The sequence below is a fragment of the Hydractinia symbiolongicarpus genome, chromosome 1 (assembly GCF_029227915.1).
Source record: "Hydractinia symbiolongicarpus strain clone_291-10 chromosome 1, HSymV2.1, whole genome shotgun sequence".
In the NCBI taxonomy this organism is placed as follows: domain Eukaryota; kingdom Metazoa; phylum Cnidaria; class Hydrozoa; order Anthoathecata; family Hydractiniidae; genus Hydractinia; species Hydractinia symbiolongicarpus.
Window position 1 is genome coordinate 25,984,146 of NC_079875.1, and position 23,597 is coordinate 26,007,742.

At 34.0% G+C, this 23,597-nt stretch overlaps 1 protein-coding gene across 1 annotated transcript; it reads right to left on the reverse strand.

The window, feature by feature from the left end:
* Window positions 1-250: 250 nt before the first annotated feature.
* On the reverse strand, window positions 251-12,259 carry LOC130648374 (glutathione hydrolase 1 proenzyme-like). Its single transcript, XM_057454418.1, has 9 exons — window positions 11,448-12,259; window positions 9,766-9,928; window positions 5,688-5,916; window positions 4,829-5,024; window positions 3,029-3,333; window positions 2,403-2,557; window positions 2,082-2,269; window positions 1,404-1,641; window positions 251-1,083 (listed from the first exon to the last, which is right to left on the reverse strand). Exons 1-9 carry the CDS (start codon window positions 11,459-11,461, stop codon window positions 820-822), a joined length of 1,752 nt encoding a protein of 583 aa, XP_057310401.1. The 5' UTR covers window positions 11,462-12,259; the 3' UTR covers window positions 251-819.
* Window positions 12,260-23,597: the final 11,338 nt, after the last annotated feature.

A 23,597-nucleotide genomic window follows, 5' to 3' on the forward strand; every position in this document is an offset into this window, starting at 1 on the left:
GATTTATGGTTTCAGTTGTGGTCTTTCTGTTTAAAGTTAGGTAGTTTAAGTCTGATGACGAATCCCCCGTTGATTTAGGCTTTCTTTTGTTTCGACTACAATTTACTTCCATATGGTAAAGATTTATTACACTTTTTTTGCGCCTAAGAGCGACTTGATTTCATTTTATATGTCCCTGTTATGTATAGTATTTTAGATATTTCTTCAGAATAATCAGGTTTTTGTGGCGTTGAATAAAAAATACCAAAAATACAGTTTGAAATTTAGTTGTCAGTTGTTAAAGAAGATCAAAACATATTGAAGAAAAAGAACATTTATTTCACCTACTAGCTATATTGTTCTGCTAATCAATCAAGCGCTTAACAGACCTGTGTCATCTATTAAAATTCTCACTACTAGAAATTGTTCCGCTGAAATGTTTTCGGTGTTCTATAGAAGTCCTAACTCCCTGGAATACCATAAAAATAATCCATAGAGTCAAAATTTTGCGTTTCACTCTTGATTTTCTGCCACTTTTTATTCAAAACGTTTCCCGAATAAAACTAGACGCGAAAGTCTTAATTTCACGCTTCCTACTTCACCGCGAGACAAGGCTGCACATTGCATTATACAGGCCATAAATGCAATATCAAGTAAAATATTTAAGATTTATAAGACGTGTAATTATTTAAAACTTATAAAAAAATAAAAAATCTGTTTCTCAGTCTCTTATGTCGCTGGTTCGGTGTTTGTGTTATTAATGTAGAATTATAATTAGAATGTTGTGAACATATTTTCTAACTTTCATTAAATATGGTAACATTGTATTCGTGCACGAAATTAATATCCAGCTGCCACACCTTCTTTTCTGGGATCAGATTTCGCGTAAATTTTTCCACCGTCAACATATATACCTTGAACTATAGCATTAAGACTGGATTGTAGAATTCTGTGATTCTTTTTTTTCAATCCCTCCACAATATCGTCGGAGAGGAGGTACCCTTTTTCATTTCGAATGTATTCTGGAAAAAATGCGTGTTGCGGACGAGCATCTTCCACAGCCGAAGTTAGATTGTACGAAAACATCAACTTCTTGATGATAACCTAAAAAAGGAGTTAGAATGTTAAAAAGAAAGTTATGACAGCAAGCAATGCAATTAAAAACTTTTCGATGACTACAACCTAAGATTTAGACACTTCTTATCTCATTATTTCTTCCAGATAAATTCGCTTAACTAAAGACCTCTTTGGAAGGACACTGAGTAATAATATAGCGCTAATTAATAATACTTTATGCTTTGCCGCAAAACTGCGTGTGGACGCGCTTTTAACTCTTATAACTCAATTTAAATTGTAAGGAGGTTTTATAAATGGAAGTTATGCTTCTTGTATAGAAATATAATTGCTATTTACTAAACTCTTACCCAAGCGGTAGAAAGTGTTATCCTGGTACCTCCCGAACCACCAACCACCATCACAACATTTCCATCTTTATCAACTAAAATTGACGGACAGGTCGATGAAAGAGGTCGGCGTCCAGCACCGGGAGCATTATATAACGGCGTTGGATATTTATCACCGTAAGTGGAGTTTAAGAAAAAATCAGCTAGTTCGTTGTTGTATATAATACCAGTTTTCATTGATCGAAATTTTGCGCCAAACCTAGGAAGGAGGAACTTTAACTATGCTATTCAAGCAATGAAAAAAGTGAGTTTTTACTAAAGTGAAGTATAACATTATTAATATCGATCAAGACATACAGATAAAAAATCACGATTGTTTCACTGGATGTGAAGATTACTTTATTGCATGTTAAAGTAGCAGGTGGCACGTAAAAATGCAATGTGACAAAATCAAGTTTTTTTAAAATAAAATTAAAAAAAAAACTTGAATGCCTGCTGAAAATTCATAAAAACAGACGAATAATTAGTGAGCCATTTGTAAATAATACTTAAGAAGATTATTTATCGTTGTCTAAATTTAAAAGAATCAAGTTAATGGTAAGAACCGCATTTCTTGAGAAATGTAAATTGAAATTTCTACAAACTATGCGGGTTTAGGCATCAAGAGATTAAACAAAAATTTAAATAAAAAAGACATACGCAAAATTGATCGTATCCGTAGCTGATACAGCATTCCCATCTTTATCAATCACTGAAACATGTGTAGTACCATCGTCTTCAGTTGTCGTAAAGAATTGATCGTAATAACTATTTTTTTGCGTGGAAGTGTCATTCACTTTCATACGATTCATTTCAGCTTTCGCTAGACTTATTATGTCTTCTTTCATCTAAAATACAACGCACGCGATTATACTTTTATTGAATAGGAGAGTAGAAGTTAAAAATGGGATATATTTGTTTAAGGAATGAAAATAAAAACTTCCACCGCAAAAATATGTATAAAATCAACTGAATGTTTACTTTATCAAATTCGGTTTTATTTTCAACAGGTACTTTATTGGGATCACCAAGATGTGGACGTTTCGAATAGCTAAATTTGAAACTTTCCACAATTCTGTGATATGTTAACACTTTCTCATCGACTGTGTCCAAATATGATGCGTTGAACTTGTAGCCTATGAAAGCGTAAGGAAATGGAACCAAACTAATACACTTTGGCACTAGGAAAAAGAAACACCGCAGTTAGTTGCTATTGTCTGTCTCCTATTAATTTTTTCCTTTGACCTTACGATGTTTTATTAGAGGTTACAGGCACAGTTGTTATTTTTTTAACCTCACAAACAGTTACACAAACCAAGCTGTAACCTGGAGAGTGCAATGAAAGTTGAAAATTGATGCTTTTTGCAACATATCGTTAATTCTTGTGTAAGCCATATTTTACTACATTGACGCGATCACATTTTAAGATGAGAAAACAGAAAGTTGCAAGGAGTTTTTTATCTTATTTACTCAGGTAACCAGACTGGATACTCTGATGAATTAAAAGAAATCCCTTTTCTCGTAGTCGCAAACGTTAAAAAGTTTTGTTGTTGTTTTATTTAGCAATGCCGTAATACACAACCGATAAATAAATAATAAAATCATACCTTTTACCATATTTAAGATGTGTATTAAAACAGAACCACCTCCTGGTAAAGGAGTTGTATGAAGTGTCAAACCATTCAATGTTGTGGTTATAGGTACTTTCTCTAAAACTTTGTAATTTTTCAGATCGTCCGCCGTCATGTTACCATTATTGCTGTTGACATCACTTAAAAATGACTTCGAGATATTTCCTGTGTAAAGATCTTCTGGATAGTCTTTAAGTATTCGGAGTGTATCAGCGTATTTCTTGTTAACAATAATATCTCCCGCCTTTTTGAAAGTACCATCTTCTTTTACTAGAATTTCTCTAAAAAAAACACGGTTCGCCCGTGTTACATATTACGGTCACCATTATGTGTACCTTTGCCCCAAATTTGCAATTCGGTTACTATTTTGAATAAAATTCTACTTTAATATAAGAGAGTACGGGTAATAAAAATACAGAGAATGTTTAGAAGATAACGTACCCTCATTCTTTAGGCAATGTCATGCAATGAAAGTTTTTCTGAACAATTTAGATCCGGAAATTTTTGTGTAACTTCTGGAATGAGTTTATATCCCTTTTTTGTTAATGGTCTACTGATTTGTCGGTATTTGGAGTATACAGGTAACTAATTATAGCTTGCCAGTTATTTATTTCGCGCATGCTCGAATTGATAGCTGAACTTCCACATAATTATTTATTCACCAAAAATTGATAAAATTATTCATTTTAAGATTTATATTTCGGAAGCTTCAAAGAGGTTATAACTGAGAAACAACAACTTTGGAATGAGATTGTAACAACCTCAATTAACCTTAGTTGCCAAGTTCTTTATTCTTCGTCCTCAAATGATGCAGCTTTTAATAATAGAAACTCTATTTTTGATACTTAATACAGCATAAGTTTACAGGCGTTGAATTCTTTCACGCTTCGATATTTGCCAACAGTACTTCTTACAGAACGAGCTAAGTGTGGGAGAAGCCTAGTTGGCTTTAAAGGTTACCTCCTGCAAAAAATCAAGTTGAGCAAATATGAAATAACTTTTAAAGTTCTCTAGAAATATTTTTATTTTTTTGAAAAGCCTTTATCGAGACATTTGTCTTAAAAGTTGCACTAATTATGCAAAATTATGACGTCATGATTTAACATTGAGTATAATTATGTTTGAAACGCGTCAAAGTGAACGGCCAGAATTTTTTTAACTGTATATGGCTTGTCAGAAATGTTACATACAACACTCTCGCAGAGCATACTTATGACATCATGCATAGTTAGTGAATCTTCTTAAAAACAAATCAAGAATTTTAAAAAAATATTCAAATTCCTAGACACCCCTTCAAGCTCTTTCATATGCAATTAACTTTATTCAATTGAAGAATATTGTACTAAGCTAGATAAACGTTTTTATGGGTTCTAAATCTAAAGTTATTATCGTAGAACTTTTCAGACATTGGAAAAATGTTTGGTCTTGGGTACGATGTGGGTATAATCCCTGAACTGAAGTAGAGTAATCTTTAGGAGTAAACACTTGCTGCCCAGGGTACTCTGATATATCTAGGATATATCTTGATATATTTTCCCAATTGGCAAGTGAAATACTATAGTCAAAATAGAGCATGTTAACATGGTAACAACCAGAAACTAAATCCGAAATTATGTAAATGCTTCTCCTCCACTTTTTTAGTCCCCTATAACATTGCAGGTAAAAAGTCGGTTTTGATTAGAATTTTGACGTAAGACAAAGCACACTAAAATTTCGAAGCAGCTTGCCCAGAAATTTCTGGTACTTTTTTCTAAATATAAATATGTCGTCTCTTACTTCAATCCAGGATCCGCCATGATTGCTTTCTTTGTAGAACTTGATAATTTCGAAGCCATGTGCTTTCCGACCGTGATACCTTTTTCAGCCAGCTTGATTGATGGTTCAAATAATTGAGACCAAGGTAATTTTCCATACCTTTCATGAACTAACTTTAAACCTCTGATCTCTCCAGGAACGCCGACTGCTAATCCACCTTAAAATAAAATTCTGAGGGTTGTGCAATATAGCTTTTAGTGTTATAACAACGTCAGACTTTGAAGCCAAAAAACAGAAAGAAAACGTCGTTTTTGTGGACCAAATTATTCCAGAAGAAACCGCTATTCTAAAAAACAACAAATTTTTCAGTCATATGTGTTTACAGAGCTTTTTATCCTTTTTTTCAAGTGTTTGTAGCGATGTTGTTTGATGTATAGGTATCATTAACAGACGATTAAATAGGGTCTCACACAAGGCCCACAAAAAAGGTAAAGTTATATGTGTATACAGAGCGTTTTACAGAACTTGCTGACCAGAGTTATTTCTGTACTTATAATTTGAAAGATTTGGACATGCTTACAAAAATACCCGGAAGTTAAAAAAAATTAAGCTGGAAGATCTTTATCAGGAGCAAAATTGTGAGCACTGAAATGGTATGAAGTTTATGTTACTTAAAAGTGCTAAAATTAAAAGTTTTTTAAATCTGTCGCTCTGAAATTTTTGTTGAAAAGATGCATGAATTAAATATTGCGACTTTTGTAAGTTTCAGTTGCCTTCAGGAAAGCTTTTTTTTTAAACAACTTCTGTTGTCATGGTCATTTCTCAAGGGTAAACCGGCCACAAAACCGACCTGAATAAAGTTAAATTACTATGTACATACCTACTTTTGCGGCGTTTTTGTCATGAGCATAAGAGTTTGCATGTAAGCCAGCTGGACCAGTTTCTCTATAGTCAAACACTGTAGTTTTCTTCTTTGCTTTATCGTACAGCGTCATAAAACCTCCACCACTGATTCCAGTAGAGTGCAGATTTACCACTCCTACGCAAATTAAACTTGCAATAGCAGCATCTACAGCATGCCCTCCTGCTTTTAACATTTCCAAACCAATCTTAAGAGATATGTTATGTGGCATGCAGGTTGACGTTATGAATTATATACGATTGTTAAAAATAATTGCATTTAATGCATTAGTGAGAGTTTTTTGAACTAATGTTGCGGCTATGATGTGAAGAATAGACAGCAACATTAGAAGAAGGTAGGTTTACATACGACTGCATTTTCCGCTCGAGCGGAAAAATCTCAAGAGCTTTTTCCACAAGCATGTGCAATGAAGTAGAATGACCGCTGACCCGACGTAAAAAGATGCTCCCCAGCTACTCTGAAAAAGTTTAACTCATTCAAATTTTTCAGCGCGTATTTCTCTCAAGCTTTTCGGCCAATGAAATTTAAGAAAAATGTAAACATTGCGTAATCCTTTTAGTGAAATAAATTTTGGCGCAATTCCTTTTCATAACAAGCTCAAGGAAATATCAAGATGGCAGAGAGACGTACTCTTGAAAGCTCACAAGAAAAACTTAACTCGATAGGCTCAATTTTATAATCGCCCACAAACTAACGAAGCCAGTATAGCAGAAGAAGGAGATATAGTGAACGAGGATGTACAGAGACGAAGCAACGACTTTGTAACCAGAGGTTAAAATTTGATAAATTTACGAACAGGATCAATCAGGATACAACAACAGAATCAACAGTCATCACGACAAGATGAGGATGATATTGTAACTGACTTCTCACAAGTAACAGGAGAAAACACTGTGGCCAATTATGACGTTGAAATCTTCATAAACGAGATGGAAGGTTTCCCATGCTTATGGAATACTTCAACCAGGTCACACCATGACCAAAACATAAGAAAGATAGCATGGCAACAACTGGCAACAAAGTTCGGAAAACCAGGTTAGAGTATTATCGTACATTGAATACTCAATATAAACCCTAAGCAGACATAGAACAATTTATCAACAATTACTGCATTAGGTTAGCTAGCTATTTTTTTAAATGCTGTTTTTCAATAAAACTATCTAGATAAACTTAAAGATTTATTTATTTTAGTTGAATTCCTGAAAGCGCAGTGGAAAAACCTGCGTGATAACCTAAAGCGATGCTTGGTAAGGCGTGCAGAATTGACACGATCTGGTGCAACAGCACATACATTGCCGAAATGTAAATATTTCTCACAGTTGCAGTTCGTACAAGACAAAGTCACGAATAAAGAGACTTCTAGTAATGTTTCTGTCCCCACCTTCACCAATCATAAGTGATGGCATGATGACCCCTAGTTCAAGCCTTTCGTAAAATGATGAAGAAGAAAACTTGGATAGTACTAGTAGCTGTATTGAACCTATTCCAAAGAAGCCACGACAAAGTCAGAGTAATAAAAGACCCCGCGTACAAGCTGCAACTGAAATGGACGTTCAATTTTTAAAAACATTGGAGGACATAAATTCAACGACTAGGGCTGCCCTACTTCCAAACGATGCAGAAGACGACGAAGATATGCTTTTTGCCAAAAGTATAGTGCCAACATTAAGAAAATTAGCAGCTCGAAAGAATAAAATTGCTAAGCTTAAAATTCAAACATTGCTGTTTGAGCTGGAGTTTGATGAAAAGAACATCTTTTTTTAACATATATTTTATATTTTCAACATTTTTACTTGTATATATATTACACACTTTTTAGATAATAGAAGTTACATTATTGTAAATATTTTTATAAAAGAGAGGTTACCTTCTTGTGTTATATGTTGGTTCTTTAATTGGCTTTTCTCTCCTTACTTCAGACATGTCTAAAAATAACTTTAAAAATAATTTAAGAGCGAAGATGTCGATTTTTTAGGAATCACTAAACCAAAAAGCATAATCATTATAAAAAGTGTGTATCTAGTTTCATATTTCAAAAAAAATATATAGTTATATATTTCCATATTTTTTTTCTTGTATATAGTTATATATTTCCATATTTTTTTTCTTATACATAGTTATATATTTCCATATTTTTTTTTTTGTATATAGTTATATATAGTTGCAAATAATTTTGTTGGTTTGCACTTGGGTCTATCGTTCTGAATACATAGTCCCACTGCCAACTTACAGCTCCTTCTTGTGTGGTAAAATAATCTTTATAATCTTCACGCACATCCTTTGCATTTTTCGTATAGTGGTTTGATCGCGTAGTGCCAATAGGTAAAAAGCCAGTATATCCATTGGTTTCATTCCTATAGTTTCCAAGCTGTCAGTCCGCGCCATTTTCAGTATCCACAAATCCTGGTGGTCAGTACCTGCACTTACCATGGTTTTCTTGGCTTTTCATTAAAAAGTTGTGTAGAGCAACTACTGCTTTTGTTATTAAATTCACAGTTTCAACCTGTGCAATAATGGAACGTCTAAAAATGCGAAACCTTGCTACTGATATGCCAAAACAATTTTCAATTATTCTTCTGGCCCTTGATAAACGGTAGTTAAATATTTTCTTTTTAATGCAAGAATCCACACGAGCGAATGGTTTTAGCATATGTGGTTTTAATTGAAAGGCATCATCAGCCACAAAAACATATGGATATAGCTTATTTCCTGCATCTTTTATTTTATCTGGGGGTGGTCTATTAATTGAGTTTGTTTCTATGGCCTGGCCAATTTTGCTTTTTTTTGTTTTGCTCCATCTCTTTGAAGCCCTGCATCACCAATGTCTATCAACGTAAATTTGTAACGTGCATTGCACACAGCAAGCAACACTATGCTATGTAATTAAAGTAGTCTGAACCACCTCGGGCTGGTGCTTGCATTACTACATGTTTGCCATCTATTGCCCCTAAACAATGTGGAAAGTTCCATCGGTCTTTGAATCTCTTTCCACTTGCTTTCTGTGTCAGGAACATCTAATAATCCATGACTCTGCAATTGATCCCATATTGCTTCGCACGTTTCGCGTATAATGCGACAGACAGTTGGAGGGCTGACTCTATAGCTACTTCCAATTGTAATCTGAGAATCTCCTGTAGTTAAATACCACAATGTAATGCATAAACGCTCGCTAGGACTTGTAACATCCCTGATTTTAGATGACTTGACGATGACAGGGGCTATCCAAGAGAGTAGCTGTTCAAATCTTACTGGTGTCATTCGAAACGATTTAAAGAAATATTCACTATCAAATAATCATAAACCTCTGACTAAAACATTGTACAACCCTTTGGTCCTTCTTTCCTGGAAAAGTCTCCTTATCCACATTCTTTTCTGTTTATGTTTTCAAGTTCTGCTTCTTTTTACACGGTGCCACATAAAGTTATAATTAATTTTAAATTTTGTTATGAAACATATCTTCTGTTTACGGCAGCCATTTTAATCTGAATAGGCACGTTTTCTCTTAAGCGGGAAATTAATTTCCATTCACGTCAATCCCGAGAGAAAAAAGCTCGCGAGCTTTTTCAGCCCAAGCGGAAAATGCAGTCGTATGGAAACCTACCTTAAAAGTATATACCAAATGCAAAAGGTTTTGTTTACTCATAACCTATAATGCGTTTTTTTTTCATAGATCAACAATTCATCAAGTTGCAAGAGAGGAACTTGAACGTTTCATTCATTTGAAAATACAAAGAATTAAAGTAATTTCTAACTAAGTATAAACCAAAGAATGATTAAAGATTAAATATATATTTAAAAGATATTGAACATCCATTTGTTTAATTTTTCGTTGTTGTTTATTACCGCATGTCCTCTTTCTAGTGCCCTTCCCTCTTTAAAGACACAGACCCGTTTAACAGTTTATGCTGATTTGCATACCGTTTGGTTAATATGAAATTCAGTGACACGTGTAAAAACAAGTAAAGTATTGAATTCTTTTTTTATGTTAAAATACTTCTTATAGGGCTATTGAAGTTTAGAAATAAATAAAACCTACATCTGAACAGTTTTTAGCATCTGTTGCGACAGCACCATTTGTGTAATAGTCCTTTACAGCAGCATAATTGCTTCCATCGCCGTCGTCATCTTTGCTTAGTGTGACGCCTAAAGTGATGGCGACAGCTACGACGACAATGACAACCACTAGCGCGATTATGATACTATAAGTAAATTTGAGAACAGTTTCAAAGATCAGCAGCGAAAATGCTTGTTTTTGTGTTTTTTGACACATGACGTAATCTGGTAAAAACTCTGATAAGTTTTATCATCATTGCTCAATTCAAAGTTTACTGGTCAAATAACGGATTTCCTGAATAAGAATCAACTAGCCAAGGAAAAAACATCAGGGATTTGCCTGTCGCTATCAAGCAAGACAGTTAATTTTGAACTTTGCGCCACAAGTAATTGCATAGCCCGTTATACGTATTTTGATCTTGGTAAATTCACTCAACACCGCCATTTTGCCCGAATTTTAAATCGTTTGTGGGTATCAAGTTAGCTTATTTTGTTGCGTGGGTGTGGTAAGGAATGCCGCTGACAGACTTTAAACGCTGGCCAGAAAGGAATCCGTCATAAAATTGAGGAGATTTGACTGTGGTTTATTTTATAATTTTTTTCGTTACGTAGTGTATTGGTTTGTACTTGACCTTTTTGTGCGCGACATGTGTTCACATTATTAAGAAATGGCAAGCAACACAAAAGTTTAAAAATTTGTTTGAGTTTGTGAACCACTGCTTTATGAAGCAGAATCAATAAAAAATATTTTGTATTTAATTCCTTTTTTTTCAAAACGAAATTGGGATAGATACTTTTTCTCAAAATAAAAGAAAATCCAGTTTTAAAAAAATTAAGATCACTAAAATGTTGACAAGCCAAACCGACTGAACACAAAATAATAAGAAAATTTATCAAATTGTTATTTATTGCCTTAAACCCAAGAAAAAATGTGCAAAACAAAATAATAATTCAAATTGATAATTTGTAAAAATAAAGTTTACGTCGCTTTTTTATCCTGTTTAACAAGACAGTTTTGACCACAACACTCTACAACTATTTATTTCCGTACCGCTATGCTAGACTGGTACCGTTTCTCGATACACTGGTCTTTGTATTAAAAACGGCGACAAAAGAGTATTTTAAAGTTCTACAGGCTTAAAGGCTGTAGAAGAAGTTTTTTTAACAACTAGGAAAGTAAGAAACAAATAAAACTCAAAAACGATTTCAAACATTTTATTTTTATAAAACATAAAAATCAATAGACACAACTATATAATGTTTAGTTATCTACGAGTTTCGGCTAGTTTAAAACTCCTTATAAAGAAAACAAATATCTTCATAGAACTTTAAATGGAAATAAAACATCGTCAATGTTCGGAAAATTTTGTATTGGCAAATGAAAATCTGGCTCCATAACCAACTAAATAGAAAATAATATTTCAAAATTATTTATTTAAAAAAGAAGATGGTTTTGTATCTTGTTCAACTAGATTTTTTGGCTTACAACACAAACCTACTATTGGTCTCCGTATCACTATACTCAAGAATTATACCGATTCGTAGTTCACCAGTCTCGGTATTATAAAGAGAAACAAACATGGAGCCTATTTCAAAGTCTTAGCAGCTTAGAAGCCGTGGAACAAATAATCAAAAAAATATATAGCATGAATAAACAAAACTCACTGCTTTTTTTCCATTTATACTTTGTTTACACACTTCTGCTTCTGTCCGCCAGAAAAAAAGAGATGACTATCTTGGTTAACGTTTAAAGAATGTGCTGATCAAAACAAATCTAGCAACGACTTGCTTTCCCAACCGTTAACATATATTAATATTTTCTACATATTGAATTTGTGAATACAATGAACAGAAAATAAATAGAGAAACAAAATTCCAGCTGGGTTTAACACATCATTGTAAATCCATTAAGATAACCTTTTAGTATGGCATCTTTTTATTTTTAATACATTAATGATAAGTGCGTCACGTGCACATCCGGTAGTACACACAGATATTTTTATTAAATTTTATTTTTGTTTATGTTTTGTTTTTTACATGTCAAACAGTGTGATGTACTTGCGGAAAAAGTAAAGCTGTTAGTCAATATAAATGAAAGAAATTTTAGACGCTTTAAAATGGCCTTGAATTGCCTGTCATTTTAGGAGTTTTTCCATGTCAACAGAAAAGGCACTTTTAATAAATTTTAATAAAGGCCGCATGTCCACCACACTGCCTCCCAACGTTGCCGCCCTATCCTTATTTTTCCCAAAGATTTCAGCTCGGAAGTTTTTTAATCAAATTTATTTTGTTTTTTTAAAGACTTATTTAAACTTGTTCAATGAAAAAATAATATTTTTTCTGTCTCATCCTGGCATTCACTAAAATTAGTTTGAAGACTTACACCATACACTTACTGAGTGCTATTCGTTAGATAAACAATTTCGCCATTGACAATTGTGCAAATCAACTTGTATGTTATGGTTACCTCTCTCTCTTATCACTCTGCAAGAAAAATAACTCAACAATAACAAAAGTTGACAATGTGATAAATTTGTGCCATTCCAAAAATATAATTTTTAACCACTTTTCAAATGTAATCCACAACAAAAATATTAAAATAGTATTTTTGAGCACGTAGTTAAGGCCCTGATAGACGATAACGTTCTTTCTGCAACATTTTCAAAAGTAGTAACATGACTAATATGCTTGAGAATATGTTGAAGATTGATACACGATAAGTTTTACTGAAACATAGTGTCTCAATAGAGAAGTTTCAAAATGGGAGATAAATAAATAGCAGAAAATGAGGTAACTTGCACGAATTTGGCTTGTTCAGCTGCAACGCGTCTTCAAGAAAACGAGGAAACAAAGAAAAACAGAAAAACATAAATACGAGAGTTCTTGCGAAATCAAAATGATTATTGAGGCCACCCTGTTACAGTAATTGCATTATTAGGCGAATCAAGGTCTTCCAGATTACTTTATGTAGACTGGACAACGAGGTTATCTTTTCAAAATTTCAGGGTGTCAAAAATTTTTATGTCGGTATATAAATAAAGACAAGTCTTCATCGTAGTCATGACTAACAACAATATTTCTTTCATGTTTAAGTTTCTTTTCTACAACACCATGATGAGATGGCGCCAAATATTCATTTAACAACAAAACGAACGGGCAAACTGGAGGCTTCATACTTATTTTTTCTTGATCTTTTTTACTCACAATTTGTTCAGTAAGTGCAGTAGTATAAAATAATAAAAATATATACATCACTAGCCAGGACAACCAGGACAATTTTTTTTACCACCAGAATAGCTTAGGTGGGAAAAATTACAAACAATTTTTCTGCAGTCGGAATTTCAACCGCGCTTTTTGATTGGTTTTTCTATTGTTCCTTGCTCACGTGGTCAATATCAGGAAATCCTTTGTTTCGAGCGTGCATGGCTATATTCACCCGAACAAATATAATTATTTCTTGCATTATTAAGAGGGTAAGATGTGACCACGTCAACTTTGTGTTAATTGGTTGATTATAATTCAAGGTTTGCTATAAGGTGGATTCGATTTTTAGGGCATTGCCTTGACATGTGTTTGCGTCTAAGCTTTAGTTTGATAGAAAGTAAATTTGATATGCTCAAAGAATGCTTAGTTAACCCTATTCGGTCCGGGGTTTTCGAATATACTATGACCGGCGGGGGGAGGGGGGGGGGGCGGATTCCGCCCCCCCCCCCTCAATAACTTTTCATAGGATTGTTCAAATTGAATCAAACTTGGCACACTTATAGTACGTCATAAAAGGAACAAAATGGCGCCAATAAACTTTTGCTTGCGTCAGCACATTTTCAGGAGTTATTATATTTTCCCCATTATAAGGATTTCATAGAGATTTTTAGGGGTAGTTTCGAGTAATGGCCAATATCAAAGCCTCTGAAAGGTATGGGACCTAAAAAATTAGCATGCAGGTATCTAATAGATAAATGCTGAAACTCAGTAAGTATCATAGCTATATTACAAAGTAATCAGGAGTTATTAAAAAAACCCGTCAGGGGGGTGGGCGGAATTCCCCTCCCCCCCCCCCCGGACCGAATAGGGTTAACTAGGCGAGTCCGTCACATGTTGTTTAACATTTTTGCTATTTTGATCTTTAACTTTTTCTTGTTTCATTATTTTATGCGTGTTGACCTGTGACCATCACTATAAAGAGAAATATATTTCATTGTATTTTAATTCAGTCACATTTGGTAAATATGTAAAAAACTAAAATTAATTCACAAAGATATAAACAAAACTGGTATTTTTAACAGGGCTTGTTGATAAGACAATTTTAACCTGTATCTTTTATATAATGACGAAAAAAATATCTATCTCTTAGACTGTTTTATATTTTGGGTCTAGTGTGTTGTCGTTCTGCAAAATTTCAGGTGAAAATACTGTTTTTTTACGTGAAAATACAAATTTTTGTAAAGGCCGTTTTACATTATTGCTTTAATATGAAATGGCCTCAACTCTACGAACATTTTTAATATCAAAACATTTTTAGTATTTCTTTGTTTCCAGAATTTTTTTGTTATGATGGGTCTAACATTTAAATTGATTTATTATAGAGCAGACCATGCCAGCCGGCGTGGTTTTCAAAATTAACACAGTAATTACAAACTTTTATTTAGCAGTTCGCAGTTCGCCTCTTTTCTGAGATAAAAAGATGACTCCGTATTGTACAGACACACTTGGCGTCCAAAATTTCAATCAACTTGAGTTAACTTGAACGATTTTGGCTTGATGATGGCTGCAATATTTAAATTGATTTAATATAGAGCAGACCATGCCAGTCGGTCTGTACAGACACACTTGGCGTCCAAAATTTTAATCAACTTGAATGTCTCTTTGTTATTCCATTTTCTTTATTTTTCCGCATTCTTTGTTGGTCTTTCGCGCTTACGTTTGTCTTCTCTTTCCACCTCGTTCCAGGTTTCACTGGCCACACTACAGAAACAAAATAAACAGAGAAAAATAAAATAAACTGCACAAGTTTGATTGACAAAATGGCGTCATTTCGGTGCTCCAAATAAAATCACAGTTTTATCTTTGCGTTTCGTCCGACTTGCCTTTGACAACCGCCTCCTTTGATATAATTAAGCCCTACGTTGCTGCAAATAGTTATTTACAAACAGCTCTTCTGATATTTTTATAAACCAAAAATTATTGTTGGCTTCCCTCCATTTTGACAATCTTGACATTGTATACGTTATTAATTACACTGCTTCACAAAAAATTAGAATTGTCTAAGAAAGTTGCTAGCTACTGGAATGGAAGAAATAAATGTGGATAAGACTATGGGATAAAGTAATACAGAACTAATGTTTGCCAATTTGTCTCGTAAAGTATTCGCTCAATTAATATAGCTGTATAGTTTAAGTTATATGATTATTATTTATTGTGTTTTAGGTAGAAATCTTTTTCTGAACTCCTTAAACATTAAAAAAGTTGCATAAAACAACGTTATTACAAGGATTATTTATCGTTGGGTTAACACGCCTAAAACAATAACGCACTCCTGTCCCCAGGGTTTTTTGCGGGGCAAAGCGTCAGCGAACGGAGCGTATCAAAGTCCATTTCCTCATTAATTAGCCAAATATAAGGGACGGTGGAGGGTGTATAGGTTTTCCGCACCTATACATCAAAAAATTTTAATTTTAGTCAATTTTTTGACTGGTTTCCCCAGTAATTTATCTGGCTATTTTCCCTTAAATTCCCAATTCAACAAGATCACGTGTTTTAGCACAGCGATGGAGTTTTTTTTTTTTAAAGATGGTGCTATTCTGCCCCAACTTAGAAAACGGCCCGTCTTAAGACGGCCCATCTTTTCATATGCTCCCTTGTCAATTGACGGGCCAGGACCAACTTGCGACATGGCATTAAAAGGTGTTTGCATACATCAAGACCTAGTATTTAACGTAAAATAACTCCAATAAAGTGAAAGAACTGAGCTGCTGAAACAATTTCTGGCGTATTGTTGTATATAGCTAGCTGAGATTAAATCGAGTTTTGCATTTCAAGTTTTTTGTGGGTAGCAAAAACAACACTACTTTTTTAAAGTGGTTATAGAGACCTCCTTGTTGCATGATTATAGATAGTTTCCCTGAATTGTTGTGTGCATAATGACCGACTAAATAATTATGACTCAATATCAAGATATAACATTCAGCTCAATGCAATGTAATGATATATATATAAATCTAGTTAGCTATTTTTTCAAAGCTATTTATGTTTACTTTTCAAGATAATCTTCGATGGAATTATTGCAACTTGACCTATTACGTAATTTGAGAGGCAGAATCGCTTTGGTTGGGGCAGAGACTTGTGGCTATAGTTTAAAGAATATTATGTCTTAATTTATATTTTATGTTAGTAGTATCGAGTATCAGGAGTGGTTCACAAAAACGCAGTTCTGGAATCCTTAATCTTCTATTAGAGCTACAGAAACTTCTTTGAAATTCTTGCCCAACTAGACGACAGCCTTATGTGGGGATCAAACCCCCACAACCACCTGGACATAGTCGAACATAAAATTATTTGTCAATTTTTCTGTGTTTGTTCAATTTTTTAATAAAAGCAGAATTTATGACATGGTATTCGTATTGCTCATTACTTTTTGCTATATTTGTAATTGATTATATTTATAGAATTCATGATTTATTCTAATGAACCTATATCTATAGGTTCATTGGTGTATTTCTCAAACATTTACTGACTACGTTTCTATAAAAATCTATTATTTATCTGCAAATAAGCTATTTCTTTCTCTCTAGAATCTGTCAACAAGCGTTTTAAAGATGCGAACGAACAAGAGATGAGGCGCATAATTAGGACGAAGCTGCGAAACGCTCCCACTCAAAGTATCAGAGACATAAGGGGTACATTAAATGTATAAATTTCTAAATAACAAAGGAAAGCCCTTTCGAATTAACTCATTTATGAATATCATTTAAATACATTTAATATATCTCTTTCTGTTTTTTTCTGAACAGACTTCCTTATTATGTCCAATATTTATTTTGTTTATTTCGGCCTTGCAAGCGTTACGACAAATTTCAACTACTAGCAATTTTCACAATTTTTTTTCTATGGCCTAAGAATTCGTATTAAAGATTATTGCAATGGTCACAATTTGCAAATATGAATATAAAAATGATTTAATTGCACTCGTAAACGTGCGATTACATATACTAATTGTAGCTATAGTGTTGAATATTAATAATATTTTATTTATTTATTTCCGGTTATATATAAATTATATTTATGTAATTGTAAAATATATATATTGTACGATTTTGATATAAAAAGTTATCACGAAATAGTTGTCGTCTTTCATGTCGTTTACTGCAATTTGTTAACGTCTTATAGATAGATAAAAAAAGTCTTAAAGATGCATTTAAAAAGTTGCATTTAAGATGCATTTTAGTCAGTTCTACATCTGTAAAAGGTCTAAAAGACGTCTTTAAAAAGACGGATTGCAAAAAAATTTCTTAAAAACGTCTGAAAGAAGTCTTAAAGATGCATTTAAAAAGTTGCATTTTAGTCGGTTCCACATCTGTAAAAGGTCTAAAAGATATTTATCATTTGAAAAGATGTCTTTTAAAAGATGTTTTAAAGAGATCTTCTCAAATGCATCTTTGAAAAGACCTCTTTTAGACGAAAAGATGCATTATAGACGGACAAATCAGCGCTAAAAAAGATGTCTTTTAGAAATGCGGAAGATGTCTAAAAGACGTCTTTTAGAGCTCTTTGTGCCGGCTGGGTTGACTTTATTTAATAAAGGTGTATTTGACTACACGTTTTTTAGAATAATCTAGTTTATAAGAACGTTGAGGCCTATATTTTGCCGAATATTAACAACGTATAAGAACGTACTCAGTCTGAATGCCTTCATAGATTATAGTAACAAAATAATGAGTCTACAATTGCTATAATAAAATTGAAGAACACTTGGCGCTGAAAAAGCGTAAATAAATAAGAATATCTAGCCTTACCTAAAATTCAGACGTTAGAAAAAACGTGCCTTATTAACATAAAAGCAGGGTTAAGGTTTAAAAAAAATTATTGTATTTCTGGTGATATGTGTTTTATGTGGAGTATAAGTAAAAAAATATTTTCAAAAGTAGTCCTAATTTTTGTATTATTTTTTTCTACACCTGTTCACTTGCTTAAAGTCAGTAAAATTATGTATATATACTTCTCCTGTCTCGTATATACGTTTTCTGTCCTGGTGGTTTTAAAATTAGATGGATGAATATGTAGTGCATGGACAAACTTACCATGTGACAAGTATGCTTTTATGTCCTCTAGAGTTTCCAAATATTGTTGGTTCATGTGAACAGGGAGGTTTTCCATGCACCTTCCTGGGCAGAGCCTTGTGAAAATATGTCCTTCGCAAACTTGTTTAGGGTATAAAAATGTGTGAGAATAAAAGCGTAGGGGAAAAAAATACTTAAAACCTGCTAAAGTATCCCATGAAAACCCCAATTTCGCACTAATTAATTCTTCACTTCTTACGGTAGCGATGTTTTACTCAAAATATAAAATATTTATGTATCAGGTTGATAAAGATTTATATACGTTTTGCATCATATAAAGTATTGAGATAATAAATGTCCTCTTCAAATCATAGAAGTGCTACCTTAAAGAGATAATGATGGAATAATAAACTTGTGTTCACTCAATTTGTGCTACAATTGTATTATTGTTCCTCATTTTTTTAATGTTTCTTCTTTTGTAGATCAACCTTTATTAAAACATCCTCAGTTTTCAGATTGAGCGAGAGAGTAAGAGTAACGCCTAAATACCGAAACAGTTAATGAACTTGTTCAGGAGTTCAATTTTACGTAAAAGGATTTATCATAAAATTTCCAAAATTTTCTAGATCAATTTTAAAGACATCGAGTTAAAGCCTTCCTTTTTTTTGAGAATACCATGTAAAATATTTTAATTTTTTACTTTTATGTAGACATTCTTTTCTGCGTGACATTCATGTTTTATCTCCACAGTGGTTTTATCTATTTTTATTTTAAAGATTTTATTTTAAAGAACAAAAAAATCACGTGATTTCACAATAACAATAAAGACCCAGCGTGATATTTCCGGGAAATCGAAAGTCGCTGAAGTGGGAAAAATTACGCTGTGTCGCTAACAAAAATGTTTGCAGCCAGATTACTTCTATTGTTCTTCCATCATGTGTTGAATATCGGGAAACCCTTAAGCTGGCCTTGTGCTTATTAGGCAATTTAAATTCGGGGTTATCTATGCTGGTTGCACAAATATTCAAGACATTACGGCTTTTTGTTCGCATTGATACGGGATAATTCTTTCAGATTCTATAAATTTTATCCGCAGAATTAATAGGAGAGGAATTTGAAAATATTCGCAATTTTTCGTTCTGATACATGATAATTTAATTTAGGTTCGACAACCTCGCCTCAGGTTCTATATATATTAGCCGTAAAATTGATAAACGAGGCATTTGAAAGTAACGACTGTTATATTTTTGCGATTTTGCGACATTTGGACCGAAGGTTTTGTTTTTTAGTGTATACAGTATACTCGTTTGAATTGTTTGAGTTGATGTTGAAGTATTCGTCGAAGATGACGCCAAGAAAACATGATTTTTTTTCTAAAGTTTATTTGGGTTAACTTGGTCATGTTTAAACCCACTCTCCATACGGTGTTTCTTTATCTGGGATGTGTTTTTATTCTCGCAGCAAATGCCACGTCATCAAATTTGTCTGAAAGTGTACCATTTTGACCTGGGGGCGACATTCACGAAACAGCCACTCCGCTAGTAGGTAAACATGGTTAAAAGCTGTTGTGTTTATGGCTGCTTAGCAAATCTTAAGATTAATCAAATTATATACTGCCTGCTAATGAAAAACGAAGAAAATTATGGTTAAAGGCTATCAGAAGAAAAGAAGATTCTTTAAAAGATAAGTTGTGGTCACCTAAATCAAAGCACGTTTACGCTTGTTCAAGACATTTTGTGACTGGTAAGCTTTAGCTAGCTGGAGATGATTATACGAAATTTTATAGCTACATTGATAATGTACCTATATAATTGGTACATTTATTGTTAGGACAGAAGGAAAATTTTGAAAAACATGTGGACTACGTGCCTTCAATTAACATGTCTTGTATATGTTGTGCATCAAAGTCACCTCACCGACAAAACCAGAAGCTTGGACGGCTGGAGAGAAGACTGAAAAGGCTACAAAATTATATATGTAACTGAGGAGCCAAATAAAGAGTTTTTAGAGGAGGGACAAATCTACGTTGAGATGGACAAACTTCGAAAAGAGCGCGATAATTTAAAACAACAAGTGCTGGATTTAACGAAATGGTCCAACTGTTTTAGTTATTTTTTTTAAAGGAAAATATCGCAAAATCACCTATGCTAACTGGTTTAAAGTTTGATGTGTTAGAAACCCTTCTTGTTTATTTAACAAGAAGGGTGGAATATGGAAGAAGTTGTACCAAGGAAGAGCTATACAACCAAATTTTAATAACCATTATTAAATTGCGACATAACTTAAGTTTTGAGCCGATTGCTTTAATTTACAGAGTCTCAAAGCAAACTGCGTTTAACCACTTCTGGAAGTGGATCGATATTATGTATCAAAAACTGAAGTTTCTCATAAGAATGCAAGACAGAGACCACATCTTCAAAACAATTCCGCTTATTTTTAAAGCCAAATTCCCTAGGCTAACTTCGATAATTGATTGTTTTAAGTTATTTGTCGAATCTTTACAATCTTTGATGGCACGTGCTCAGATGTATAGTCAGTATAAAAAGCATTGTACTATAAAAAGTTTTAAAGGGGAAGTCCGGTAAATTTTCAAAATTTTTAAAATCACAATATTACATGTCTGTATAACAGCCAAAAAAAAAGTTTAAACTAAAAGGTTCTAAGTCATAAAAAAAAGCAATTTTGCCTTATGTCATTTATGCTTTCACTTTATCATATATTTCCGCAACGAGTAGTCTGGACACTAACATTCTTCTGACGTCATTCGTGACAACAACATTCGGTGCGTTACTTTCTTGCAGTAGTAAACTAGTTATGTCATCTTCCTCTTCTGATGTAAGCGATGTTGAATATAATGAAGATGAAGAATTTGGTTTATCTCCCTTCATGTTCGAACCGGAACGGAGTCAAAGTGAAGTGGCTGCAGCTTTAGAAGCTTTGGAAAACAACGTTGGTGCTAAAAACTGCAATGTTGAAGCTGGAAATCGTGTTGGAAATGTTAAGTGGTGCCAGTGCAAAAAGTGTAAAACTATGGTCTCTGAAACGGAAAGTTTATGTTGTCGTGATAATAATGATATTCCGGACGGTCATTTTCAAGGTTTCTGTTGATTAAAATATCTTCTTATCGTGTATTTTACTTCCTTGTTTGCTAGATCAATCACTTTCTGTTCTGTCATAACAAAGTTTCAGAAAGCTAAACGTTGTTTATTTACACACGGGGGTACGCCTTTTGAAAGATCTTTTTTCTTTTTTCGCTTAGGTCATACGTGTGTTACAAAGTCGGATGAATTCAAAATGGTTTGTTTGCCGGAACCTGTGTTACGGACAGCACTGGGTGCTATTCACAACATGAGAGGGATTCGTAATGAACTTTTCAACAGATCCTATCGGTTTGCTGCTTATAAACAATATATATGGTGGGTGTATGAAAGACTGGGCATAGGTTATCGAAAGCCTATACCATCATGTGTTGTGTGGGTAATCCGTAATGAATACCCGCAGCCCGGTGGGGTATACGTGCCATACACAGAATCAGGAATGGATTTGGACAAATAAAATATATAAGAACATGTATAATTGTAAAGATCATGAATGAAATTTTTACAATATATGTTTTTAAAATATAACAAATGTCCCCCGGAATTGTAAAATAAGCGTCTCTTGATGTAATGCTAAATATCATTTATAAACCAGGGAATGTTTACTTTAAGGTAAATCTTGAACGCATATTCGAGACAACAACTTCCTTCCCAGGGTTTATTTTTAATGCAATATTTCTGGGTGTTTCAGGCAACTTAAAAAATATAGGACGTTTGATTTTTTGAACCAAATCAAACACTTCCTTCATCAAGTCCTCTTGGTATTTCTTTTCTTTCGGATCCATTACTTTTTTTGCCACCCACTCCTTCGTAATTTTGGTGAAAGAAACTTTGAACTTCAACCTCCCATCGGATGTAGTGGCTTGTTGTCGTTCTACACCCGAGTTGTGGTCAAGCACAGCTAGTTGCGTCCTAGCAACCATCCCAGCGTACGAGAATGCTAAGCGTCTGGGACAGTACTTATTCATCAGGGAATGGTAAACCTCGAGCTGTTCAGTGTGCTTGAAATCAGCTACGTATTTTAAATCGTTTAGTAGCTGTTTTTCATTAACAATTTTCTCCAAGGCGATGTAAGCAGGGTTTTCTTTGGTTAACCACTTCTTCTGAGCTTGTTGTAGCAGGGTAAGTTCTTCATGAGCACACTTATGATATAGCGTATTATTTACCCAAAAATGTACCCCACGGATATGATAGAGTAAACTCTGCCACTTTTCCTTTAATAATTTTGGATCTACTTCGCAAGTCGAACAAGCCCACCAGAAGTGGTTTATGATAGACTTCATCCAGTCATTCAAGTCACGACAGCTCTTTTTTTTGCAGCTTTCAAAATCTACCCACAGTAAGGTAATTCACGCAGGATTAATAAATAAAGGAAACACCTGTTACGCCAATTCTATCCTGCAAGCATTAACTGCAATCCCATCATTTTGGTTACGTTGTGCTTCGGAATCTTCTCTTGTTTCTCCCCTATTGAAGTCTGTTATGCTGAGTATATCCATGCTGTCCCGGTGTTCCACAGTTGTTGACCCTTCCGCCTTCTTAAGAGACTTGCAGCGTGAGATGTCCAGTATTAGGAAGACCCCATTCAACATTAATACCCAGCAGGACGTGCCAGAAATACTGCTTCATGTCTTGGGTGAATTAACAGGCCCTTCGGTTATCGCAAATAATATCACCAACATTATAACCACTACGACGTCATGTAATGCATGCTTCTTATCAACTAGCAGGGAGAAAATGCCTATTGTGCCACTCCCTATCTCAAACAGCGTTACAGGTTCAATTAATTGTTTTTTGCAGCCCGAAAATTTGTCTGGAAATGACAGGTGGCTTTGCCCGCAGTGCTCTTCTTATCAAGACAGTACAAGCAAAACGATTTTCACCCAGTGCGGAGACATTCTAATTATTCAACTGAAGAGGTTTAAGTTTCTTGATGTTAAAAAATAAGAAATTTGTTACCTGCCTTGCTTCAAATGACGAAATTTTTAGAGTTCGTTCTCAGCCAACGGATGACATATCATTTAACAACAAATATTCGTTAGCTGCCACTATTAATCATTCGGGCACCCTAGCAGGTCACTATTGGGCATTCATTAAAGATCGCAGCTGTGGCTCATGGTTAAAATGTGACGATAAAGCAGTCGTTAGAGTTGCACCATCCGATTTAAATAACTCTTCTGTGTATGTGTTGTTTTTTGTGAAAATGTAAAAATTGTCTGATTAACATTCACATAAAAGGGGGAGGGTTATCTTTCCCTAGCGGTTTTGTATTACCCTGGCTGTTTCTGTCACAAGCAGTCTACCGTGAACCTAGAGTTTGCTCACTCTTCACTCTCTTATAGAGTAATCATAAGAAGCATAGCAAGGGGGTTCTTGTCTTTGGGTGCGACGACCCAACTTTTTACCCCAGTCCAATTGGGAGGGCAAGTTTGCTCACTTGG